The following is a 27,054-nucleotide window of genomic DNA, read 5'->3' on the forward strand; positions in this document are numbered from 1 at the left end:
TTTAGCCTTCATAGCAATTCTGGGAGGTAGATGTTATTATTATCCCCATTTTACAGGTGAGGAAATTGAGGCACAGAATGGTTATATGACTCGTCTAGGGTCACACAGCTAGTAAATGACTAAAGTCGGTGTAGTTTTCCACTGCTAATTTGGTTCACCATTCTGATCCTGTTTCCTCATTTATTAAATGGGGAGAGAATAACTTTCACTCCTTCACCAAATGATTTTGAGGAAAGCAATATAAATCAGTTGAATCAGCTCTTGTTTCTTGGTCTTTGTTTCCTTTTCCTTTTAACGGGGAGAATCATTCCTACTTTTCTTCTTATCATCTGGTAGAAAGCCATGCCAATTTGGCAGTCTTCTTTGCCCCTAGCAGATAAAGAATGCTGGGAAGTACTGAATTGTACCCATCATAAATTTAGCAGTAAGAGAAGCTCAGCTTGTCAGCCCCAGACTAGAGAACAGGAAAAGGTTATTAGCGTGAGGATTCATATATATATATATATATATATATTCAGTTATGTTTCATTTCTGAGGACTAGAAACTAGGGCTAGTCAGGCCTTGATAAAGTCCCAAGAGTAGTACTACCAAAGCACCAATAATCCCTGGGATAATGTCTCTTCTCAAAAAGCTGGAAACAGAAATTTCTGTTGACTCAAGTCTTCCTGGGACTTCTCATCTTCCTGCCTCCTTCTCCTCCCCAGAGTACCCCTTCCGCCCCTTCCCCTAATATCTGTCTCCCTTTGGAAGGAGCCAACCCCCTCCCCCTGAATCAAAAAACTGTTCAACCCACCAATGGTAGGGATGTCTTACCTATGAACCAGACAAGATTCTTTGGGCAGTGTAGTCTTTTGGGGGAGCTCAGGAAGTGTGTGGGTTTGGGGAGCACTGCCCTTGGAGTCACCCAGTCAGAAGCGCAAGCGTAGAGTGGGAGGCTGGGAGGGGAAGGAGCCATGAGGCCACTTGGAGGAGACAGTGGAATATTGTAAATTTGGCTTAAGGAACTTCTAAGACATGCACAATGTCCCCATTCTTCTTATTCTGAGACTCTCCCAGCTGATTGCTCTCCCTCAGCCCCCCATCCTGACTCACCCTGCCCCTCACATTCCTTGGATAACTGCTGTCTTCTAAAGGCTCAACATTCCTTGCATTGACTGGACTCAGCCTAACCCATAATACTTGAGTTGTGTGACTCTGAGTATGTCATTTCAGTAGTCTACAACTCAGGGTCCTCATCCATAAAATGGGGTAATAATGCCAGCATTAGGCACTTCCAGGGCCAGCAGTAACAAGCAGAACAAAAAACATTTTCAACCTTTTTTTTTTAAGATAAACCAGTTGAGAGGGGCAGCTGGGTAGCTCAGTGGATTGAGAGCCAGGCCTAGAGACAAGAGGTCCTGGGTTCAAATTTGGTCTCAAACACTAACTAGCTGTTGCTTGACCCTTATTGCCTAGCCCTTAGTGCTCTTCAGCCTTGGAACCAATATATGGTATTGATTCTAAGATGGAAGGTGAGGGTTTAAAAAAAAAAAAAGATAAACCAGTTGAGGGCCAGGTGTGGGAAGAATGGGATTCTGGGGCTCTGGCACAATGGGCAGAAGCCTACAAATACCAAGGCACTTACTGTATTGCCATGAGTGTAAGGAAGCTCCCCTGGGTTACAGCAGCTCATCTTGGGGTAAAGAAAGGGTGGGGAGCCAGAGCTGTCTGATAGCTTCCTATTTTAGCTTATTATTCAGGCTAACCATCTACTGAACTCGATCCCTGCCACCGAAAACAGAAGTAATGCTAGAAGAGCATAAGCTCTAGTTCGTGAGCCCTCGTTATGGCGCTGCCTATCCCAGGGTTGTTAGGGCCAAGCTCTGTAAATCTTAACTCGTGGGATAAATGTGAGCTTAAGAAGAGTTGATGGAAGGGCATGAACCAGAATTATGCAGGAGGAAAAGGCCCAGACTGGATTGGATCTGCCTTGGCAGCTGGAGTTGCCCTTCAAAGTGGGAGGTCATGGACTCACTAAAGCAGGGGCTCTTAGCCTTTCTCTCTTTTCTTAAACCCCTACCTTCTGTCTTAGAACCAAGACTGTGTAGCCTAGCTCTGCCTAGCCCTTGTCACTCTTCTGTCTTAGTATTGATACCAAGGCAGAAGAGCAGTAAGGGCTAGGCAGTGGGGGTTAAGTGACTTGCCCAGGGTCACAGAGCTAGGAAGTGTTAGAGGTCAGATTTGAACCCAGCACATCCCATCTCTAGGACTGGCTCAAAATCCATTGAGCCGCCTAACTTCCCCCTTCTTAGCCTTTTTGTAAGATGGATTCCTTTGCCTATGTAGTGAAGCCTATGATTTCCTTCTCAGAAAAATATTTTTAATGCATAAAAGAAAATACGTAAGATTACAAAGGAAACCAATTTTATTGAAATAATTTCTAAGTTGAAACAATGATATCAAAACAATTATGTCAAAAAGCTTTCTAAAGCATCTCAACCAATGGTGACAAGTTCACAGACTCCAGGCTGAGAACCCCTGAACAAAAGGAGCGAAATACCCGGGAAGTGTTACAGAAGAAGCAGTGTCTCTTGCTCCAGGGTGGTATTTCTCATGGGGCTGAGCCAAGTTGGACAGTCATGGTTCTCAGTCCCTCTCTGCCCTCCGAGATGCTTTCTTCTCTTTGTCATCCACATCTAGGAGCTTGATCCCTCATCTCCCTCCCTCCCGGCCCCTGGGGTCTCTCAGCACGACGGGCTTTGTACCACCTACTTCTATCTGGGGTTCTAATCTCAGCTGCCTCCACTACTCTCCTTTGCCCAAGAAATCAAACAAAGCTCTCATGGAGGTTATCCTGGGTGATTTACATATCACACAGGTCCAGCAGGCAAGGGGCGAAGCCTGTTTGTGTTATCATATCTGAATCCCTACCACCCTCAGTCTGGAGATCAGACTCAGGTAGGAGTGAGGAGCCTGGGATGGTGTAATCTGAAACTCTTTGTCAGGAGGTCAATAAAGCCAGCCTTCCCCTGCCCCCCCCTTCCTCCTCCTCCTCCTCTTCTTCCTCCTCCTCCTCCTCCTCCTCCTCCTCCTCCTCCTCCTTTTCCTCCTCCTCCTCCTTCTCCTTCTTCTCCCTCCTCCTCCTCCTCCTTCTTCTCCTTTTCCTCCTCCTCTTCCTCCTCCTCCTTTTCCTCCTCCTTTTTCTCTTCCTCCTTCTCCTCCTCTCCCCCCATCCCAAGCCCTCCCACAGGCTGTAAGAATGTAGTTATATGATCCAAGCATCATTAGTCACTGAGGTGTGTCCTCCTCAAGGCAACTTGACTCCTGCCTCTATCTGCAATGGGGGCAGCAGTTCTGATACCCAAAGGAGAGAGCTGTAGTCTCAGCCTCTGTTGGCTCTGTGGTTGCCCGTCTGCCCAGGGGAGTTGAAGTTTCTCCACATTCATCTGGGTATAACCATGGGCAAATCTGAATAGGAAGACTTAGGGCTGGAGACCCAGGGGGAGAATCAGTAAAGGGGGCTGGGTTGGGAGCAGAAGCTTTTGTGATGTGGTTTGCTCCCCTTCCCCCCAATCATGAGGTCTCCAGATTCCTCCTTGCAGAGTTTTCCCAGCTGCTTCCCATAGTAGTGAGTTGGGAGCATGAAGACCAGGATGGATAAGGTTTCACCAGCAGACAGCTGTGGAGCTCTGTTAATGGGGTGGCAGGAGGAGGGAGGGAAGAAGAGATCAGTCACTTAAATGAAACCCAGCTTGGCTTTTGTTCTTGGATTTCCTCCTTCCAGTTCTTCTGAGACCTTCTGCTGTCATTGACACCATTGCCCTTAGGAGTTCAGTGCCAGTCCATTTTCTGGCATGGAAGGATTGGGGTTCAACCTGAGTGTCAGGCTCAGCCCTCCTTAGTGGCCTGGAATGCTGGGTCCCGAGAAGGAGCTATTCCCAAAGTTGGTGGAGGCATGGCAAAGGGATCATATCCCACTGGCTTCATTGCCCCAATATGTGCTGTAGAGGATTGGGGCTGCTTGCCCGTCTAGCTGAGCATCCTGAGGCAGACATGGGACAGCTTCTCAGAGTTCTAGATGTGGGAGAGCAGAGGCAGCACCTCACCCTCACTCTCACTCTCACTTGCTCCTTACAGTTCCAGGGTCGTGCCAACTTGCATGTGTTTGAAGATTGGTGTGGAAGCTCCATCCAGCAGCTCAGAAGGAATCTTCACTTTCCACTCTACCCCCATGTGAGTGCCAGCCTTGGCCTCCCCTCCCCTCCTGCCTCTGCCCTCTTTTGCTCTCCCTGGCATTTAGCTGTTCCAACCTCCTGCCTGCTGTGACTCTCTTCAGCTTGACACAACCCTCTTTCCCCCGCTTCCCTTCCCACTTCTTTTTCCTTAAGCTATTCCTTCTCTTCTGGGTCAATTTTTCTTGTCCTGCAGCATGGATTCCTCTAACTCCTGTATTCAGTGGCACCTCCAACCCTTTCAGTTCCCTCTCTCATTTCATGGTTTAACATATTTTCTTTTATTATTAGGAACTTGGTATCAGCAGTCTCAAACATTTCCATATGCAAAGAAACAATTTCAGATGAAATCATGAATCTCTATTATATACATCTTGTTCGTTTTTTTAAAGCATACAACAAAGTCAGCACATTACTTTGAAAGCTTCCCTGCTCTGAACTTCCTTCTCTTCTCTTCTGTTCATTTATAAAAAATATTTCATTGACACTTTTCTTCATTTTTTCTGACTTCACTAGCTCTCCCCCCACCAAATAATCCCCCCCAAAGGCCTGCCTTGGAACAAATGAGCACAATTCTCCTTCATTTCCTTAATAATTCATTCCCTTCCATATCACTACTTCTCCCCCTCCTCTATTCCCACCCAAGTACACCTGCTGCTCTTCTAACCCTTATTCTTTTCCCTCAGCTAATCATCTTTTCCTCTCCACCCCCCTCTCCTCAGCTAGAGTTCTAGGGAACCCTTTGCTGCTTCCCATTTCCCTAGGCTGCAAGACCATAAGCATTTACTCATCCCCCTTCGTTGCCTTCTCTCCTGGCACATACTAAACCAGTCCCATAAAGATCAGACATTCAAAGAGAGTAAAAAAGCGTGATAGAATATTTCAGTTCTCCCTAGGCTCCTTGCTCAATTTCTTTTTTGGTCTCGGGCATGTGGAGCTGATTTAACAGATGAGAATAATATCCTGAAAAAATAACATGCTAATAACCTCAGGATTATTAACTCAATTACCATAAACTTTTTTCTTCTCTTTCTTCTCGTGTTCTCGCTCCTCACATCTCTCGTGCTTCCACTAGTGTCCAATTCTGGTTATTAATTTCCTTCTCCACCTCTGATCTTCTCAGACCAGAACCACAATAAAGAAGCTAGCTGTGTCTCCTAAGTGGACCAACTATGGACTCCGGATCTTTGGCTACCTGCACCCTTTCACTGATGGTGAGACCAGATACTGTGGACCACTCATCCTTTTGCCTCTGAACACAGGATTTTCCTCTTTCTGATGGGCCCAACAGAAATACCCACAAAATGGATCTGGAGCTGGGAAATAGGACCACTCTGGGCAGGCTAAACCCTTAGTGATTCAGCAAGGGTCACTGGAGCCTGTAACTAGCCTCTGACCCTGGGGATCTTTGTCCAAGGTGGCTCCTTGTTCCTTACAAGATAACAGAGAATCTTGGATAAGTCTAAGAGGCAAGCTGAGTCACAAAACGAGGAAGGAACATCTTAGATTACTTCAAATATCACAGGCCTCCTACCTAGTAGCCTGAAGCTCCACTCCCCATTCCCCTGACACTTTCCAGGCTTTGTAGCTTCAGCTCAGATCTCTTGTCTGCCTCCAAGGAGATTGCCATGACAACCCCAGAGCACAGTTACCCCTTTGGGACCAGAGGGCCCCAAAGGTAGTCTGTTGCTGGGAAAGAGCTAGGAGAGTTTGTCTCTTAATCTTGGAATCTCTTCCTTCTTCTCCCTGACCTCATCCCACCCTCTAGGAAACATCGAGTTTGCCATTGCTGCAGATGACAACGCTGAGTTCTGGCTAAGCTCCAGTGACCAGATATCAAGCCTCCAACTGATGGCTAGTGTGGGCAAGGTACAAGTCTTCTCGTCCTCAGTGGATCCCCTCTTTGGTTCTGAGCAGTCCCGTTCCATTCCCAGATCACCACTGTCGTTGTCACTCTTTCCATCAAAGCTCAGTGGGGAGAGCAGGATGATTCTAACATGTCCTTCCCACACACCCATTTTATACGGCCAGCTAGCGTTTGTTAAGCTCCTCCTGTGTGCCAGGCTCTTGTACCGAGGGCTGGGCCCTACAAAGAAAGACAAAAAAAAAAAGAGAAATAGGCCCTGTTCGCAAGGGGCTCACATTTAATGGGGGAGACCACATGCAAATAGCTCTACAGACAAGGTACACACAGGGTAAATTGAAGTAGCCTCAGAGAGAAGGCGTTAAGATTGAGGAAGATTGGGAAAAGTTTCTTGCAGAAGGAGGGACTTTAGCTGAGCCTTGAAGGAAGCCAGGAAAGCATAGGGGTGGACATAAAGAAGGAGGGAGTTCTAAGCATAGATAGGGTAAACTGAGGCACAAATGTCCTACATCTGGGAAGGGACTTCAGAGGGATTCCTCAGTGACAATAACTGTACCATATATTTATTTTATAGCTGATGCTACATGTTGCTAGGCACACAGTGCCTCAATAAATGCTCACTAAATCTTTCTCAGTTGATTGCTCAGCTCACATTTCTAGAAAAAGCTGGTTTGTTCATGTCTGAGGCAAGCCTGCTTCTGATTTATAGTTAAACCACTCTTCCTTATGCTCCTTATTCTTCTTTCCCCCCTTTCTTCCTGTTCCTTCTTCCCTCCCTTGACTTTCCTCATCTCTTTCCTTTCCTCATTTTCTCATTTCTTTTTTTTCTCTCTTGCTCTCCTCCATCCTTCACCCCAACCCTAGACAGGAAAGGAGTGGACCGCCCCCGGAGAGTTTGGAAAGTTCCGAAGTCAAATTTCCAAGCCAGTGAGGTGAGTGGGCCATCTCTCCCTTTCCCATCCCTAGTTTATTTGGAGACCTTAACCTCCAAGTCCTCCCTATGCCAGAGATGTCAAACTCACTCTTCAGTGCCATATAATTCAAAGAATTGTCCAACATCCAAAGTAAAGAACCTTAGAAATCATCTAGTCCAATATCCTCATTCTGAAGGGGAAGAAACTAAGGCCTCAAAAGCCGAAAGAACAGTTCCCAAAGGGGAATTCATGGCAGAGCTAAAGACCTCAAGCCAGCCCTTCTTTCCTACACCGGTCTGAGGCTCCTAATCTAACCGTTTACCCCAAACTCAAAGATATCTATATTTGTACAGTCTTAATGAACAGCATGCATGGCCACCCCAGCTTTGGGGAGCTTCTGTGCTACCTCATGACCTTGCAGTATCCCTGGAACAAGGGAAAGGGAGCCCAGATGGTCAAAATGAAATTTAAAAAAAAACAAAACAAAACCCTTACCTTCTGCCTTAAAAGCAATACTGTGTGTTGGCTCCAAGGCAGAAGAGCAATAAGGGCTAGGCAATGGGAGTTCAGTGACTTGCCCAAGGTCACACAGCTGGGAAGTATCTGAGGCCAGATGTGAATCCAGAACCTCCCGTCTCTTGGCCTGACTCTCAATGAAATAGCTTTTGTGTGGAGTGGAGGAGAGTTATTCTTTAGAATGGCCCTCAAGTGCCTCCTGGTGGCCAACTCTAAGTTTCTTTACCCAAGAAATTTTTAAAATGACGTATCTGAAGAATCCTCTTGGATCATGAGATTTAGAACTTAAAGGGACCCTGGACAACAAACTAGTCCAACAAAGACTCCCTCGGGAAGGAATCGAGTCTCTCGGGGAAAACCACTGTGACAGGACCTTGAGGATTGTGCCCTGGAAGAGTCGGGTTTATCCCGGGGAGAGTTGGGGGATCCGGGTGACACCTGTCAGCCTTTCTCTCTGCTCTCTCCTCCTCACCCAGGCTGTCAGCTTCTAGAAGGTACTACTTTGAGGTGTTGCACAAACAGAACGACCAAGGCACCGATCACGTGGAAGTGGCGGTGAGTAAGCCCCAAGCGCTTCTTCCCCCTCCTAACCCGGCGGTGATATCCCTCTTCCACCAGAGTTGACGATGGCAAGGTGCAGAAGTGCTTTGGCTCTCCCACTCTGTCTCACACCCTGCTCACCTTCAGCCTTCCCTAGCAACTCTTTTTTAATTCCTCCAGTGGCGACTGAATGACCCCGGGGCCAAGTTCACAGTCATTGACTCTCCATCCCTGTCTCTCTTCACAGGTGAGTAGGCTGATGGAGTTGAGCTGCCCCCTCCAGGGAACCTGGTTATGCTCTTGATCTTGGCTAGGCTTTTATTTAGGGAGGAGGGAAGACGAGCACTGGGGGACAGGGTCAGCGCTAACTAAGGCAATAGGAGAAATAAAGAGGCACTTTGGGGCAGGTTTCAGGGACTTTTCCTGGCATGGGGAGAAAAACAGGTACTCCTGAGAGAACTTAAAGTAGGGGTTTTGAAGAGAGCTGGAGCTAGATTAAACTCAAAAGAGGCCAGGAACAAGGCAAGGACAGATAGGGAGCAGGAGTTCTTAACTGGGGGAGTCCAAAAATTTGTTTAAAAAACCCCCAAACATTTTGATGACTCTATTTTATCTAACTAGTTTCCTTTGCAATCTTACATGTTTTATTTCATTCATTTAAAAACATCATTCTGAGGAGGTCCACAGGGATTACCAGATCGCCAGTAGGTCTGTGACACACAAAAAAGATTAAGAACCACCTGTTCGTTCAGCCATGGAATTTTCTCTCTGTAAAGGGCCTTAGAAACTTTTAAATCCAACCCCTTCATTTTCCAAATGATGAATCTTAGAAGAACTATAGCCAAAGGAGAAAATAGTTAATCATTTGTTTTAAGCATCTAGTAAATGAAATGTAGCTTTCAGTGATTTTGGTTGTTGAGTTGTCTTTAGGTCCCATTAATGCATTGGTCTTAAAAAGGGAAGAATGGGGCAACTAGGTGACTCAGTGAATAAAGAGCCAGGTCTGAAGATAGAAAGTCCTGGGTTCAGATTTAGCCTCAGACATTTTGTAACTTTGTGAGCCTGGCCAAGTCACTTAATCCTAATTGCCTAGCCCTTACCATCTTTCTACCTTGGAACTGATACTCAGTATTGATTCTAAGATGCAAGATAAGTTTTTAAAAAAATTGAATTTTGAGCCTAAAAGGCAGAGAGAAGAGAAAAGCAAACCTCTGAGGCTAAGCATAGGACTTAATTTGAAAAAAGAAAGGAAGGAAGAAGGAAGGAAAGAAGGAAGGAAGAAAGAAAGAAAAGGAATGGATGAAAATGGAAGTCAAAATGAAAAAACCTAGAAGAGTAAGAGAATGAAAGTGTCAGTAAGGTTCCTTGGATCTTGGAAAAAGGAACAAATGAAACTAGAGAGAGAGTGCAGAGGGAGGATGCTGGTGACTTACAAGATAAGAACCCTTTTGAAGGGCTAAAGAGAAGCCCTTTTGAAGTCCCTTGGTACCTGGGATGTTGACTCTCAGCTGCATATTCATCATATATAGAATAATGAGACACTCTATGCTGGACTTCCTCCAGAGCTCACAGATTCCTCTCACCCACATTGACCTTTCTCTTTCTGGGCTCAGATGAGGCACTGCTCAAGATGGATGAAGTGGCCCACATCCCACAGACAGTGGCCAGCCATTCAGGCCCTCTGGATCTCCTACCCACAGATCAGGAGCACCCCGCTGACATGCTGAAGCCTGATCCCCGAGATACCCTTTACCTAAGTAAGACCTTAAGTCATATCTTGGCCTATTCTTGGAGAGATAGTATCAAAGGGGACCTACAGAGATATGCCTTCCTTGCTCCATAGCTCTGGGCTTTGAGTGGGGAACAACTCCATCCCAAAGAGCCTAGAAGAAGGGATGGTGGGCAGATGGCACAGGGAGATATAATGAGGAGTTGAGTTTCTGATTGCCAGTTTCTAATCTAAGTGGTCCCCAAAGAAGAGGGGAAACCTTCTCTCATTGGATGGAACCTTTTTCTAGCGAATATTATCTAATACACCTTGCCATGAGAGGTGCCCATTTTATGCCCTCTTGGTAGAGCAGTACCAGGATCAACGTGACAGCCACTAGCAATGGCTTTGAGCCATTTACTCCAAACTCATACCCACCTATGTATCCTCTTTCCTTTCCTCCCATTAGTGCCTTTGATCCCCAAATCTCAACTCCGCCGGGTCCTTCCAGATTGCCAATATAAACCCAGCTACCTAGTGAATGGCTTCCCCCTACAGCGCTACCAGGGACTCCAGTTTGTAAGTTTTGTCTTGGGAAGGCTTGGGAGAAAGGGTGAGGGATCACGGGGTGTGGGCAGGTGGGGTCTCTAAGGCATTCCTTCTCTTTATAGAGATATATATAGCCTTCTTTATAGAGTCCTGGAGATTCAAAGATGAAAACTGAATCCACAACCCAAGTTCCTGCCCTCTAGGAACTTCCAGTCTAATATTTTGAAGTACCTACATTCTGAATCTGTCTTTCTCCCCCAAGTAGGTGAGCTGGCAGGAACTCATGCAAATAGTTACCCACTCCTAAGGAGCCATTTCCCACAATATGTAGTATCAAGAAGGTTTTTCCCAGGGCCTCTTAAGTCCAATGATGCCAGGAGCAGGTTACTTCTGTCACACCTGGGCACATTAGGTGTCAATCAGCCAGCGATGATGCATCTCCTTAGAACACTTTCCCAAACTTAATTTGGTCATAAAATATTTTGAAATTTGTAGTATATTGCCAAAACCCATAAATGCTACTTTGGGATGGGGAGAAATTCTCTCGGGGTAAAGGAAACAGAGGAGGCAGCTAGGTGGTTCAGTGGCTAGAGAGCCAGGACTGGTCTCAGGAGGACCTGGGTTCAAATTTGGCCTCAGACACTTCCTAGCTGGGTGACCCAGGGCAACCAGTACTGATTCTAAGACAAAAGGTAAGGGTTTAAATAAAGAAAAAGGATAGGGAGAATTGTGGAGCATGATGAAGAAAATTAAGCCTGTTTTCATATGTGCAAATGTGACCTGGCAGAGGTTGTAGAGTCCAGGTTTTTAAACCTAAACCTTTGGATCTTAGGGAGATTTGTTAGTTAGATCGTCCCTAACTAAGCTATGGGACAGAGATGTTATAGCATTGTCATGTGGACAAACAGAAGCCAGGAGCCACGAAGAGCAATCTGGGACCTATGTGGGCTGAAGATAGTGGTTTTGGAAACAGAAGCCAAGGTCAATATTGGGGGTTATGGATTTTGGAACTATGAGAGAATGATACTAGTATCTAAGGCTCAAGTTGGGTCAAGCCTAGCACCACAGCCAGACCAAAGGGTACTAAGGGAAAATGAACTACAAGATTCAGAAATCCAGGCTTCCTTCCTGGGTAAGCATTTGGCTTTGTTTGATTCTATACGTTTGTAATAATGGCTTTGTGTTTCCTACTTTCTCAAGAGGGATGAGGGAGAGATAAAGCAGACCTGAAAATAAAATTGACTTAAAAGAAATAGAATCTCCTATTCACATTTCGTGGCATAGGAGTGCTATGCAGAATATAGTTGGGGAAATAATTATTTAGAATGTGGCAAAGTGTGTTAAGCTTATGTCCCCTTAGGTAGGCCTGCTTGTTGTTTAGTTGTTTCAGTCATGTTTGACTCTTCGTGACCCCATTTGGGGTTTTATTGGCAAATGCTGGAATGATTTTCCATTTCCATCTCATTTTATAGATGAGGACTTGAGGCAAACAAGGTTAGGTGACTTGCCCAGGGTCACACAGCTAGTAAGCATTGAAAAAATAAATGTCTCAAACTGAAAGAATGGGTAACAGTAACTTAACAGTAATTAGGGAAATGGGGAAATAGGTTGGGAATGAAAGAGGAAACACCAGTACAGCTACACAGCTGCTTAGGGAGAGGTAACACAATGTAACTTAGCTGGGGAAACAGTAACTGGAAATCAGTACAGCCAGGGAAAATAGTTTAAACTCAGTGGGTTCTTGATGGCTGGGAAGGAGACTACCAAGAAGTTTATAAAAGTTTTGTTTAATGTTTAAGAAAGACAAGGAAGGAGGGGAGAGGGTTATCTGAAATCTTAAAGTCTATAACCAACTGTCAAAGGAATGTTGGCTTGGGATTGACTACTCTACTCTAACTCCAGACAGCTAGTACAGACAGGGCTGCAGAGGAAAAGGGAAAGGGAATTTGGGAATCTCACAAATCATGTCCAGGATGATATCCAGATGTAATTGGGACACAGGAACACTTCAATCACAGCAAGTTAATCCAAAGAGGGCTAGGGAGTAAGAGGCTTCCTGTTAGCCATCCACCAACAACAGGAAAAGCACCCAACTCTACCTAGTTCTTGATTGAAACTCAAACACCTCTACTGAGATCCCAAACTTGTCCATGGGCTTAGTTGAACAGATGCCACCTCTACCAACACTCTCCTGGACAAAACTTCCAACTCCTCAGTCTTTGGGGTTCAAACCTCTCTGAACATTCTGCATTTATAATGTTCACAAGCCTCAGCCAGGTTTTAGCTTGGTATGTCTGCTTTCCCTATAATAAGCCCTATCTATAAATTGTAAATTACCTATAACAGCATCTGAAGCCAGATTTGAACTCAGGAAGATGAGTCTTCTTGACTCTCACCCTGCACTTTGTCCATTAGGCCACCTACCTGCCCATGACTTAGTATAGAAGAGCAAAAAATAACATAGCTTCCATCCTCCGGGAGAATGAAGTTTAAACAGGGTAGTTGCAATACACAGACATGAAATCGACCAAAATATGTTCAGATTAATAGAATCATTTCAAAAAGACTTAGCAATGGTGCTGGCAGACCAGAGAATGGATTATTGTGTTTTCAAGCAGAGGAAGGAAGTGGTCAGAAATAAGATCATTTTCAGGAATATGAAAGAATTTGAGCAAAAATCATGGAGACTGGAGGAGACTAAACTGAGTTGACTGCCACAGAAATTCATTAACTGGCACAAAGTGGGGGAATGAGAGCAAGCAGGCAAGGGGGGGAAATTAAAAATTGGCATTTGCTCCAAAGGGCATTGGGCATAAAGAATGATGTGATCTATAAGTGGCAGAAGTAGCCTATTTAGAGACCTCAATTGCTCCTTATTTTTTCCCCATCTTGGGCAGGCTGAGTGCCTGATAAACTCTAAGGGGAAGATGCTAAATTCTACGTGGATGATTTATCATCTCTCTCTTCCTCTTCCCCCAGGTTCATTTGTCTTTTGTTTACCCAAATGACTATACCAGATTGAGCCATATGGAAACCCATAACAAATGCTTCTACCAGGAGAGCTCATACTCTCTGGACAAGTAAGTAACACTAGCCTGGGACATAGAGGTGACCTCCATCCTTTTTTTGGAGTCTTGCAAAAAGCCATGGATGGATTAATGTGGTCTGAAGGGATAAAATAGTCTCTTTGTTCTGGAGACTTCCTTTTAGCTTGAGAATCCCACTGCCCCATGTATGACTGAGAGAAGAAAAATGCCCAGAGTTATACTTTCTCATTGTAAAACACCAAAAGTGTAGCACATTCAGGCCTGAGTGAACCTCACACTTTTTCTGTGGCATAGCTGCCATTTCTTTAGCTGGGCTTCCAACAAAGGAGCAACCTTTATTGCCTTGTAACATGATGGCTGGGAGCTAGAGTGCCAAGATACTTTTTCTCTTTCTGTAGGTTTGGCTTTCAGAAATATATCAAAATTGACCAACTGGACAGACAGAGTCCAGAGTTCAAGGAGAGACCGGAGCAGCCAGGTAAGGAACTCTAGACTGAGATGTCCATAACTGTTGCCTCTTTTGAGTTTCCATTGACTGCAGTGGGGAATTCTCATTGAATCTAATGTAAAATTTTATAGATTTTATTGTAGACTCCTTGAGGGCAGGATCTATTTTACTTATGTTTCTACGTCCTTATTGATAGTCTTGCCTGGTATGTAGTGCTCATTGATTGACTCTACAAGTTTAATAGATTGTTAAAAGTGGCAGCATCCTCAGAATTTACCAAGCCCAACCCCTTTCTCTTATAGATGAAGAAACTGAGGTCCTCAGAGGGTGAAGCTATTTCCCCAAGGTCATATAGGTAGTAAGTAGGCGCCAGCACTTGAACCCAAGTTTTCTGATGTCAGGTCCGATACCTTCCCCTTTATTCTGGGCCTTCCTCCATGTCATAGGCTGAGTATGAGAGGCAAGAGCTATGCAAAGATTCTTTTAACATTCAATTAACTTGCCAAAGGGCACTGAGCTAGTCAGTGCTGCCTAAAGTGAATAAAAGGTATTGTTCCTCTCTAACTTCCAACCTAAGCCACACTGCCCCAGAATCAATACTATTGAGATAGTAGTAGTAGTAGTAGCCTTCTTGGCACACTTCTGGTGTTTTCCATTCCCTGCCATATTTCCACTTTTTCCTCCTTGAAATTGACCACCTGTACACACCTTCTTGTAGGTTTTGAAGAGGACCTTCACAGTGAGTCCCAGTATGGAGATCAGGGGGCAGAATTCCTCCTTCCCACTGACCAGGGCCCTAGGATCATGGAACATCGGGGCAACCCTACTTCTGCCCCCAGTCAGGATGCCACTGACTATCACCTGAGAAGCCGGCGAAAGCTCCTGTCCATGCTTCAGAGGAGTTCAGTAGGAGCTTTGCCAAACAAGAGCTACAAAGCTTCCTCTACGGTGAGGACAAGTGACACCCCACTCCAGAGCTACAGGAATGATCAAGAGGCCAGCCTTAAGCATATCCATGGATCATCTCGTTCCAGCCAACGTTCCATAGGGCACTTGGCAATGACTTCCCCCCTCTTCAAAAGATCTAGGACAGGAGGGAGCCCCCAGAGGCAGACCTTAGATCAATCTCAGTGGCTTAATCAAGTTCAGTCATTCATTGCGGAACAGAGAAAGGCCGATGGAGCAGAACCAGAGGCTCGTGGGAGAATTCAGGATGGGGAGGAGGTGGTGGCGGCGGCTGAAGATGAGGAAAGGCCATTGGAGGGGGAGGAAGAGGAGGAAGAAGAGGAAGAGGAAGACCTAGGGGATGCTTTTGAATATGTGCCTCTCTTTGACCCTGCGGTGAATTGGAACCAGACCTTCAGTGCCCGAAATGTGGACTTCCAAACTCTGAGGACTGATTGGATTGATTTAAACTGTAACACATCAGGCAACCTTTTGTTGCGGGAGAGAGAAGCCTTAGATGTCACCCGTGTATTTCTGAAGAAGCTAAACCAGAAGATGAGGGGGTAAGGTAAAAGGGTTCTTATCTGGGCTGGGAAACATGGGGAGAGGGAAGGGGGGAGGAACTGACCTCCCACTGCACATCCGACCTGAATCTTCTTCTCTGATCTGATATGAAGTTTAAATCCTCTCAGATGACTGATTACTCTTGGCATGTAAGAGTGAAGTGTACTGATTCTCCAGGCCCTCTAAGTTAAGGAGTATTGAGTGCTTTCTGGAGGGGTATAGCTAATTTTAAGTTTTGGTATCTGTGGATTCTGATTAAGAGCAGCCAGAAGGTGCAGAGCTCTATAATAGAGCACCAGTTTTAAGAGTCAAGAAGGTCCAAGTTCAAATCTGTCTCAGATACTTACTGGCTGTGTGACTCTGGGCAAGTCATGTCACCCCTGATTGCTTCAGTTTCCTCATTTGTAAAAAGGAGATAATAACAACACCTGCCTCCCATGGTTGTTGTGAGACTCAAATGAGATAATAATTGTAAAGTACTTAATACAGTGCCTGACAAAATGCTGTATCAATGTTAGCTATTTTCATTATTATTATTTTAATGAAGAAACAAAGCTTTGCTACCAAGTAGCCATATGATTTGAGCATCAATCACTTCTCTCTTCTGAACCTCATTTATCATTTTGCAAATGATGGTCTTATTTGTAAGCTTCCGAGTAATAATGAAATAAGAGGGTTGGATTAGATCGTCTCTAAGGTCCTGCCAAACTGGACAAAAATGGACATATTTATTTAATGTGCTGTGCATTTTTAATTTGCACAAGAACATTTCTTTTTAATCGGGGAAGACTACTTAGAGAAGAACCTACCACTCTAGAGCTTTCTAGTTCCGTAGCTCAGGGAATTTTAGAATACTGGCATTAAAAGAAGTCTGGAATTCAGATAAAAGTAAGATCCTCATTTTTTGAAGGTTTGATAAGCAAAGTAATATGTAATGCAGGGTTGCTGCAAGAATCCCTTGCATTTGCAAAACTACCAGAAGCAACCCTGACAGTTAGGGAGATGGAATGTTGACCCAGTCAGCCGGTGGTCTCACGGCAAAAACCGTTGGAGCCTGGGACTATAAATATCCCTGGAGTACCATCCTGGGGTGGGGGGGGGTGATTTCCTTTGTAACAAATATAATTAAAAAAATAAATCAATGAACTCCAGACTCTGTCACCTAATAGCAACATGACCCTGAGGGAGTCACTTAAACTCTCCAAGCCTCAGTTTCCTCATCTGTCAAATGGAATAATCAGGCTTACATGGCTTATCCACCGTGGTTGTTGTGACCAAAGTACCGAGTCTTATAAAGTGCCGTGGAAATGTGAGTTATTATTTGAAGCCCAATTTTGAGATCTGACTCTATAATCAGATGATGAAGTTATTCTCTCCCTTCCTATCTTAGGCGATACCAACTCCATCGTGTTGTGAACATAGAGAAACGTCAGGACCAGCTTCGAGGCAGCCGCTACCTGTTGGAGCTGGAGCTGCTGGAGAAGGGGGGTCGGCTCGTGCGGCTCTCAGAGTACGTGCTGTTGAGGGACTGGCGAGGGCTTAATGTGGGGGGTGGCAAGGAGCCGGAAGCACGCAACTTACGTGGCATGGTCTTGGGCCACCAGCGCCAGCGGCATCTGCTAAACTTCCAGTCCAAAGAACCTGAACTGTGCTGGCCCCTTGGCTTCTCCTGGAACCATCATGCTCTTGTCCACTTTATTGTACCCGGTGAGTGGCATGGCAGAGGGAGGGCTGTCGTAACGGGGTGCATAGGGGTTAATATAAAAGCCGGGGCGTGTTTTAGTGCTTGAGGGGGACAGAGTTCCAGAGCATTGTATGAAAGGGCATGAATGCTGTCATGTGCCAGATGGATGGGTTGGATGTTGAGTTTGATGCACACCTCAAACATAATAACTAATTATTATCTTACAAATAATAAAAGCATCCATAACAATTAAGTGACAGAAATAGGGAACTCTGGAATTAGGCTGAGGGTTTTCTAATGAATTAGAGTCCATAATATAATGACAATGAGAACGGGATGCCTATGGCTTTTATCCCAACAATTCTCGTGTAGGTACAGTTCAGTGGCTGTGAATGAGGTGAGAGGCGTCGTTAACATGGTTAGGGAGGGAAGATACTCGCTGGCTCCGTGCCGCGTGTAAGGTTCCTATTGGCTGTGGTAGGTGCAGAGAGGTGGAGGGGGCCTCTGGAGCGTAGCAGTTCCTGACTAATACTTGTCCATTTTTCCTTTAATCCCTCGGCAGTGAAGAACCAGGCACGATGGGTTCAGCAGTTCATCAGTGACATGGAGAAGCTGGCCCAGGTCACTGGTGATCCCTATTTCAACATCATCATCACTGACTACAGCAGTGAGGACATGGATGTAGAGATGGCACTCAAGAGATCCCGTCTACGAAGGTGAGATGGTGCCCAACTGGCCAGCGAGGGGAGGCCTCGACATTTTCTTTTCCTAAAACCCCAAACAAATGGTTGAAGTCAAAGCCAGCAGAGAGACCTAGTCCTTCTGGCCTTCACTCTAGGGCTGTTTTCCCCTTTTGCCAGTAAGATCTCACAGGGTCCCTGACCCCAGGCTCCCCACCACCGCTTACCACCCCATTCCTGCTCAGCCCCAGCGTCCAGGACTCACGATGCCGTCTCGTCTCTCTTCCCTGCAGCTACCAGTATTTGAAGTTGACCGGGAACTTTGAGCGCTCCGCAGGGCTTCAGGCTGGCGTGGACCTGGTGAAGGTGAACGAGGCCAAAAGAATTGTCTTCTCTAGGGAAAGAGGACAGAGTTGGTACTGACCGGTCCCTTCAGCCCTGGAAAGCTCACAACTTAATCAGCGAAAGGGGGTGGGAGCACTCTCTTCTGCCCCAGGAGGCGATCGAATAGCCTAGAGGCAGCCTAAATTTCTAGGGGAGCCGTCCATGGGCTCCTAGAAACTCTGTTCGGTGGAAGACATGATCCTAAATTTGTCTGCTTGGCTTCGATCGGCCGGCAGCTCTGGGGAAGGACCTGACGTTGTCTGGCAAAGGGATCCAGACAAAATGGGAGAAAGGAGACGGAGGGGTGCTGGAGCCAGCTTGGAGCGTTACGATAGACCTCAGAAATCAGCAAACACCATAAATCAGGGCTCCATTTCTTCTTGTTTTGTTGATTGTCCAATCTAGATTCTAGACTTAAGGAAGCCGTAGAGAAGATGTTAATCATGAAAATTAAGTGTCCGTGTGTGTATCTACGTTGTTCCCTGGGGGAGTGGGTTGTTAAACGTTTACCCGCACATCCCTGGAAGGGCAGTCGCCTCCGGTAGGCTGACCTTATCCTACCCACTTCTGTGTCTAGGACCCACATAGCATTATCTTCCTGTGCGATCTCCATATACACTTTCCACCTGGAGTCATTGACGTCATTAGGAAGCACTGTGTAGAGGGCAAGATGGCCTTTGCTCCCATGGTGATGAGGCTGGAGTGTGGGGCAACACCTCAGTGGCCTGAAGGTGAGTACTGACCCCGCTGGGAGAGATCCCGCAGCGTCACCCTTTCCGAGGCTAGGACAAGCCCTCCTCGAGCTCTCTGCCCTCCCTCCGCTCCTGCCGCTGACCTCGTGGTCTCTAGCCCCTTCAATGCACAGCAAGAAGCTTCAGTGTGTGATTATATTTGCAGAGTTTCTGAACCTTAAGGCACCACATAAATGCTAGCTGTTATTATTATTATCATCATTATGATAAGCAAAAATAGACCCATCTTTTTTCACGTTAGTTCTTCAGATTTTTTTTTTAAGGATGCATTTTCCCAAAATCTTCTCTTCTCCCTACTAAATAAGCCCAGTTTCTTCTACCATACCTTGTAGTTCCTTCACTGTATTTTGGATATATTTGTCAGTGTACTTCCTAAAATATTTTTCTCTAGGAGAAATGACTCTGTACTTTTAGTAATGGAGCTTAACACTGAAATAGCTTGTTTCAACCACTATGTGCTGTTGTTGGGCTTTTACCACACTATAATCTCACGTTTTTTCCATGATAAGTATTGTCACGCTGTCCTTCCTCCTTCCCTCTTGCCTTCTCCCAAAGGCCACCACTTCAGCTGCCATCAGCACTCCAGAAAGAACCTTCTTTAGTCTCACCCAAATTTGCTAAGTCAACTGCGGCCATTTCTCCCTCTTAGATCTGACTCGTAATGATGCTGGTCTTGGAGACACACTTTCGGATGTTTCCCTTGAGTCATCCTTGACTGTCAGTCATTCGGAGGCAGAGGGAAAGACCTCTTGTTTTTCCCGACCCCTCGGTGTGAGCTGAGAGACGGTCCTCAGAGGACAGGATAACTTCTAGAGAGTGGAACAAGAGAAAAGCTTGGCCGAAGTGGTGGAGCAGGTCCCGCAGAGCAGGACTGCTCTGCCCCCATTCCTTCAGAGGCAGTCCTTGGAGCTGCCCTCCCTTTTGGAAGCTGGAGGTGGGAAGACCCCTCCTTCGCCACCCTAAGCCAAGTCCTCTTGGCTTAAAGAGCTGAATATCGCCCTTAGCTCCTTGTGTGCTTTCAGGTTACTGGGAGGTGAATGGATTTGGCCTGCTGGGCATCTACAAGTCAGACCTGGACAAGATTGGAGGCATGAACACCAAGGAATTCCGGGACCGCTGGGGCGGAGAGGACTGGGAACTCCTGGACAGGTAAGTGATTTGAGAGGTGGGAGGCAACCTTAGAAAGGACATAAGAAGCCACAGATAGAGATCTGTCCCCAGAAAGGGAGCTCTGGAGAGGGGGCAGGAAGGGCTAAGAGAGGGTCTGAGGCCTGTCTCAGACTTACACTCAGAACAAACTATCTCATTGGAGTCTAAGCCCTTGGAGGGGGTCAGTCATTGTCAGTGTTGGTCTGAATTTATTGGGAGTTTATTATCGGTTGCTCAGTCAACCAACAAGGACTTATTGGGCACCTGAATGTAAAACCAAAAAGGAACCAGCCCCTGCCTTAAAGGAACTTGCATTCTGTTGGGAAAGATAGTATGTATATTATGTACAGAACAAGTTTGGATGAAAAAATGGTGGTGGGGGTGAATGAAGCTTTGGAGGAAACAAGAGATTGTAAGAAATGGGGGTGAGGGGGAGCCATTCCAGGTATGTTGAGGACAGCCATTGCAAAAGCACCTTAAAGAGGAGACGTGACCGGTTTGACTGACCCCAAAGAATGCGACCAGGGGAGAAATGTAATAAAGTTGGGGCGAGGCTTTGCAGGGCTCTAAATGTAGAGAGTGCATTAGATCTGAGAGAGAACCGTGGTCCACTGGGGCTTCTGTAGTAGGGGGGTGATCTGGTCAGGTCTGCCCAACAGATAAATTAGTCCTGGAGATACTGATTTGAGAGAACATCTGCATAAAGATTAGGGTTAAACCCAAAGGCTCTGACAAGGTCAACCGGTAAGGGAGTATACAAAGTGAAGAGAAGTGCTGTGAGACAGAACCTTGCATTACATTTAGGGGGTGCAAAGTGCCTGAACACTGAGGAGAGACCAGACAGGTAGGAGGAGATTGTCATGAATGCCCAGGGACAAAGGATTCCCCGGGAGGAGACAGTAGTCCACAATATCAAAGGCTGCAGAGAAGTCGAGAAGAAGAGAAGAAAGGGATGGAGAAAAAAGGCATCAGATCTGGCAATCAAGAAATCAGAGAAGTCTCTAGAGAGAGTGCTTCCAGTTGAATGATGGGTCAAAAGTCAGAATCCAAGGGATTGAGGAGTAGTGACAAGAGACACAGTGGAGACAGATTTCTTTTGGATTTTGATTGAGGAACGGAGGAGAAATATAGGATGATAGCTGAGGCGGAGGAGACGAGACATTTTTGTGGTTGGTAGTCGATAAAGAGATTATGAAAGATGGGGGAGATGATTGTGGGGACAGTCTGCTTGGGAAGACTTGAGGGGATGGGTATGTGGAGAGGAAATTTGCCTTGGCAGGGGATAGAGTCAACTCTTCATCAGAGACTGAAGTAAAGGGGGAGAGAACAAGGGAAGGTGTTAAGGAAGTTTGGGATACAGAGAAGATAAGAGGAATCTCATGGCAAATGGTTTTTATTTTCTCAGTGAAGTGTGAGGCAAAGTCCTCAGCCGAGAGAATGGTGATAGAGGAAGCTTAGGGAGAGAAGACTCGGTGCAGAACATTCTCTTTGGGAACTAGAACAGAAAGGCAATTAGGGAGGATTAAAAGGCTTACTAGTTGGGTTAATGATAGTCAACAAACATTTATTAATTGCTTAAAATGTACCATGCTAAATTCTGGGGCTATAAAGAAAGGGAAAAGAGAGTACCTGCTCTTGAGGAGCTCACCCTCTAACAAGGGTGCAACATGCAAACAGCTAGGTACAAACAAGCTGTGGAGGCAGCTAGGTGGCAGCTAAGCAGATAGAGCACTGGGTTCAAGTCTGGCTCCAGAAACTTACTAGCCATGTGCCAATTTTCTGCATCTCCATTATATTCAGAGCTGTGATCTAGGTACAGTGGGCATACAGACTCAAGAAGGTATCAAGTGGGCAAGATGGGTTAGGATGAACCAAGGACAGAGGGAAGGTTTATAAAAGGCCAGTTTATAAAAAGAGTGGAAGAGTTTTCTAAACTTCCCAACTATCTCCAGGGAGCCTAGCACCCTCTGTTTGTCCCATTGCCCTCTGGAAGATGAGCCAGAGAACTCTTTGGCCATGGTTGCTTCCCTAGTGTGTGCAGGCCACCAGAGGAAAGCCTAAATATAAGGAAGAGACCTCAGTGGGAATGGGAATATATTCCTGGGTCCTAAGATCTTCCCCACATCTCCTTGTGACTTATGGTGACTTCCCCTGACTCTTCATTCCTCAGGATTTTACAGGCTGGCCTAGAAGTGGAACGCCTTTCCCTTAGGAATTTCTTCCATCGGTATCACTCCAAGCGGGGCATGTGGAACCGTCGCCAGACGAACATGCCATGATCTCAGAAGGGTGTCCCTGACCGATTCCTGCCTCCTGATCTGCAGCTGCTTCCACTCCTGCCCAGCCATGGAAGGAATAGGAGGAGTGGGCCAGCGCCCCCTCCCACCCTCCCTCACTCTGTGGAGACATCTCCTCACCTGGGGACCTGGGTGTGGAGTCCGAAGGGAGTGGCAGTGTTGTGATTTCCTCCTCTTTTGAGCCTTTTGGGCACCCAGCGGGAAGGATTTCTGAGAGGAAAAGCCTTAGAGGGTGGTGGAGTCCGGGCCAACGTGGCAAAGATGGAAAGCCTCGAGGAAGAGGAAAGGTGGCAAGGAAAGGAGCAATCTGCTCACCAGATGAGACGCCTTCCACTACCAGCTTACCCTTTGTCGGGAGCACAGACCATGAAATGGAGACTTTCGCTTTTAAAAAAAGATTTTATTGGGTGGTGGCGGAGGGGTAGGAGGGGGTTATCGAATCTTTCCACCATCCCCTCATCCAACACAGACTGCAAGAAGCCTTGACTTCTCAACCAGAGGAGGGAAAACAACTTCCCAGGGGGATGAGGCGGTCTGTTTGGGGAATATTCTCAATGGTGGTTCTCTGACCCTCTGTTATGCCAAGTGGTTTCTCTTCATCCCTTTCCCAGAAGCCGACTTGTGGTCTGAAAGGGTGAAAGCTCGCTGAACACCCTGCAAGAGTCAAGCCTTCTCAAGAAGGACCCCCCACCCGCCCACCCGTATCCCTGTCCCTCATTTTTCCCTTCCAGCAAGTGCTTCCAAGCACCTGACTTGGCCATCGGCAGCAGGGCATTAAGCTCTCGGGCTGGAGAAGCGAGGGTCAGGCTGGCCAGAGCACGGGGCTGAAAGCTCCATCCCGCCGCTCCTTTGGGGCCAGTGACCGCTATGGAAACCCTAAGGAGAAGGTTTTGTGGGAAGCTTGTTAAGGAGTCCCAAACCGGTCCCAGCTTCCCACCTTCACCGCCGGCGATTTTCTGCAGAGCGGAGTGGAGTCCATTCGACCACATTCTCTCAGAAGGCTAGTGGCGAGAGAACAGACATGGGGGGCAGCAGAAGAGGGGAGCTGCTGGCCTGCGTAATACCAGGGACAGGCTCAGGGACTCTTTGTTCTTGCCACCCTTTATTTTAAAATATTTCTAAAGGGGCACCTGGAAAAGGACCGGATCCCTCCCAATTAGTTGGAACTCGGGGTTGGAAGAGCAAGAAGGGAAGCAGCTCTTCCCCTAGAGTAAGGAGAAGAGAACAAGCCCCCCGACCCTCTCGCCAGGCTGCCGCTCCCCCCCTTGAGCGTTACGTATGAATCTTGCACTAATCCCCGGGCTGCCTTTGTGACTGGGGATTCTCCTGCTGCTGCATTCACCAATGGTGCATTCGATACTGAGTCTCAGCACTCCGGTGTCTGTCTGGGTATGTGAAGAAAAAAAAAAAAGAAGGAAACCCCCTGATTATTGGGGAGGGGGTTGGGGGAAAGTGAATCAGAATCCAAGACCTCAGCCTAGAGCTGAACTCTTATCTCCAGTCAACCCCACCGCCATCTAAACCGAGCCAGTGACAGAAGAGCGGGGAGAGGAATCTGAACGGCAGGGGGAAGGGGCAGAAGAGCTGGGGGGGGTCCACATGAGGGCCCCGTTTTCTTTCGGAGTAGCTCTCCTCTGTGGGAACTTCTTTGGAAGATCTGAAATAGGCTTTGACTGGAAAAGGTAAATTGGAAATTGCCTTTCTGGCTTGTCTCCTTCAGACTGCCAGAGCGCCCACCCCAACCTCCCAGCCTCCCACACCCCGATTTCCTTCCCTGGCCCTTGAACCTCAGTGCCTCATGTTTGACTTCTGTACTGTTACCTCTGTACCATCTGCCTTAAGAAGGAGAGGCCCTGTAGGCCTCCGTTTCTGTAAGAGAAAGAGTGGGTTGGAGAGAGAAAGGGTTAAATACAGCATCTTCTTAGAAAAACCTCAGACTTGTGTTTTCTTGCTATCTGTCATTGCAGGGAGGGTTGGGGATGAGGGGACTCCTGGGCTCTCCCTCGCGTCTGTCATTCGTGTCTCACATCCACCAATGGCCATCTAGGTCCAGGATGCCAGGGCTGCCCTTCCATGTAAGGATGTATCAGGTGTCGGCTATGTGAGATGCTGGTATGGGCTTATAAAGGGAGATGAAATGCTCCCTGCCCTCAGCGAGCTTACAAGCTAACAGTGGCCTTCCTCTGATATTACCCATGGGCAAGCTACGCTTAACCTTTCTGAGTCTCAGTTTTCCAATCTGTGAAATGGGGTTAATAAGGACGGTGCAAGGCTGACCCTGCCACTTATTGCTTGTGTTAGGTTAGTCAACTTCTCAGAGGTTGTTTCCTCATTTGTACAATGAGAGGGTTGGACTAGATGACCTTTGAACTCAATCTCTAATACTCTAAAATCACCTTTCAGGCCTGAAAGTTATATGTAAACGTGAGATCATTATTATTACCTACAACAGATGAATGCCAAACCTTTTGCTTGAAAGCTTCCATCTAGAGCAGTGGTTCCCAAACTTTTTTGACCTACAGCCCCCTTTCCAGAAAAAAAAATTACTTAGCCCCCCTGGAAATTAATTTTTTTTAAATTTTAATAGCAATTAATAGGAAAGATAAATGCACCTGTGGCCATCACTGCTTCCCCTGGATCAGTGCAGCACCCACCAGGGGGCAGTGGCGCCCACTTTGGGAATCACTGATCTAGAAGTTCTGCACATGGGACCAAATTGGTTTGGAGTGTGAAGATGGGGTTCCCCTTACATTCTGGCCCTTCCAGGAGAAAGCAATGACCCACTGACCTGCTTATTTCAGATATTTCAGAATGATTGTATTTGGTCAAATCTTGACAATTCACATTGATTGAAAGGATCGAGGGTTAGGATTACCAATAAAGCAGCAGATGAGTTCTACCTGAATTGGAGATACATTCTCTGCTCTTTCTATAGGTCTCAAGCAAGCAAAACCAGTGAAAAGACCTGAGTTCAAGTTGAATCTGTAATTCCATGAGTGCGAACCTCTCCTTCCCTGAAATCCTTGATTTGTAAAATGGGGGGATTGGCTTGGAGGACCTCTATGGCACTTTCCAACTCTCACAATTTACAAGTTTGCTTTTCTGGTTGTGCTTGACTAATGTTAAAATCGGTTTGCATTCTCTGAGCATATCTTGGCAGCTGGGTGAGAAATTGGGAAGGAAAATGATGTGCTACTGGGGAAAAAGCCAAACTTGGATGAAAATTTTGCTCTGGTAAGCCACAAAATGGATAATGTACCCATGAATAATCAAAAATTGACACTGCCTCAAATCAATATGGCAGCCCCCTGGAAGAAGGCTGCCTAATCAGGGAAGGAGAAGCTATTTAACATTTGTACTGATAAAAATATTCGGGACTGGGTTTTTTTTTTTTTTTTGGAGAAGAATATCAACTTATTGAATAGGCTAGCATATAACCAATAAATTGGTAGGTCAGTGGTCCTCTGGATGACCAAAGACCCCAAAAGTCCTCTATGCAGATCTATTAATTCCGTTCGGGAGCTCATTATTCAGCCCCTCCCCAGGACATCCCAAGACATCTTTGATTGGTGAACAGTTAATGAAGAGGTTTGTCCATCAGACTATCAAGCCCTCCCTATCCCCAAAGATAACGGGGTCATGTAGGCTGGAAGATATTTTATCAACTAACCGGGTTTTAGGTGGGAGGAAACATTCCTAAGAACAAAGAAAATGCAAAGGTCAATAGACTGAATGGAGTCCCTCTGATCCAAGACCCTGACACAGGAATTAATACAGTTTATAACAAAATCTCACACAGTAGAGTTCAAAGGAAAAGGAGTGATTTGAGTAGTCCTCTAGATACATTCCCTTCTAGAGCTCGGTGATCCAACTGAAGAGATTTAAGACTGCCCTCTTGGGTGGGAATATTCAACTAGTAGTGTAGTTTGGTGGAAAGGGCACTGGAATTGGAAAGTGAGGGGTCAGATTCTACTTCTGACCTAAAACCTGTATGTGTTGGGATCTTGGGCAAGTGACTTGTCCCACTGAACCTCAGTATCCTCATCTGTAAAATGGGTGGAGGAGAGTTGGACTAGATGGCCTCTGAGGTCCCTTCCAATTCCGAATCTATGAGCCTATGAACTGAAAAGTGTAAAGAATGACACATATTGGTTTAGCAGATCACATTATTATTTATTTCAAGATTGCTCTTTTCTCTGTAGAGGGAAGGAAATGGGTATGGAATAGGGAAAGGGAAATGGGCTGACCTGGAAACAATTAGCCCAGAGTCATGCACTTTGTGGCAGAGTCTTGGATTTGAAGAAACATACCGGGAAGGTTGACAATGTCTGGACATTAGGACATCTACAGCCACCAATACGGAATTCACTTTGATCAATGGAACCAAATGCATGATAGGATTTGAGTTTGGGGACTAGCACTAGCATGTAGGGAGCTTTCCCAGGTACTGGGGGGAAGGCCTGCTGAGCTGGGCTGAGGTCCTCAAGGCTGGCAGAAGTCAAAGGGAAGGGAAGCACAAAGAGCTCCAGGACCCTCAGCTGTAGGGGAAGCAAAGAGAGAGGTGAGCTGGGGAGGGGGTGAGGATGGCAGGGAAAATCTTTGTACTGCCATTATAACCTTCACCTGAGGAGCTGACCACTCTTGACCAGTAGGAAAACTAGGAGAGGGCAAATGTCTCACCCTGACCACCAAATAGCTAGTCTAAGACAAGGCAAAGGAGGGAAATTTCCATCATACCTGAAAAGTTGCCTGAGGACCTGCCCCCGAACCCTCCACTCGTCCCTCTGTTGTGGCTCCCCTT

At 46.3% G+C, this 27,054-nt stretch overlaps 2 protein-coding genes across 2 annotated transcripts in view; one reads left to right on the plus strand and one right to left on the minus strand.

Moving 5' to 3' along the window:
* B4GALNT3 (beta-1,4-N-acetyl-galactosaminyltransferase 3) overlaps positions 1-22,235 on the plus strand; it is a 146,792-nt gene extending 124,557 nt beyond the window's left edge. Inside the window, exons 4-20 of the mRNA XM_044677770.1 lie at positions 4,118-4,213; positions 5,336-5,426; positions 5,981-6,081; positions 6,941-7,008; positions 7,983-8,061; positions 8,227-8,293; positions 9,660-9,803; positions 10,224-10,333; positions 13,283-13,383; positions 13,749-13,828; positions 14,517-15,306; positions 16,698-17,014; positions 17,554-17,707; positions 17,965-18,037; positions 18,633-18,786; positions 19,830-19,956; positions 22,127-22,235. Coding sequence (XP_044533705.1) covers positions 4,118-4,213; positions 5,336-5,426; positions 5,981-6,081; positions 6,941-7,008; positions 7,983-8,061; positions 8,227-8,293; positions 9,660-9,803; positions 10,224-10,333; positions 13,283-13,383; positions 13,749-13,828; positions 14,517-15,306; positions 16,698-17,014; positions 17,554-17,707; positions 17,965-18,037; positions 18,633-18,786; positions 19,830-19,956; positions 22,127-22,235 — 2,661 coding nt within the window. The remainder of the gene's footprint in view (positions 1-4,117; positions 4,214-5,335; positions 5,427-5,980; positions 6,082-6,940; positions 7,009-7,982; positions 8,062-8,226; positions 8,294-9,659; positions 9,804-10,223; positions 10,334-13,282; positions 13,384-13,748; positions 13,829-14,516; positions 15,307-16,697; positions 17,015-17,553; positions 17,708-17,964; positions 18,038-18,632; positions 18,787-19,829; positions 19,957-22,126) is intronic.
* Positions 22,236-26,460: 4,225 nt separating this feature from the next.
* The window catches only part of NINJ2 (ninjurin 2), an 83,551-nt gene continuing 82,957 nt past the window's right edge, over positions 26,461-27,054 (minus strand). The window contains exon 6 of the mRNA XM_044679094.1: positions 26,461-26,791. The gene's annotated coding sequence lies outside the window, so the exon portion shown is untranslated. The remainder of the gene's footprint in view (positions 26,792-27,054) is intronic.

The sequence above is a fragment of the Gracilinanus agilis genome, chromosome 5, assembly GCF_016433145.1.
Source record: "Gracilinanus agilis isolate LMUSP501 chromosome 5, AgileGrace, whole genome shotgun sequence".
Lineage (NCBI taxonomy): Eukaryota > Metazoa > Chordata > Mammalia > Didelphimorphia > Didelphidae > Gracilinanus > Gracilinanus agilis.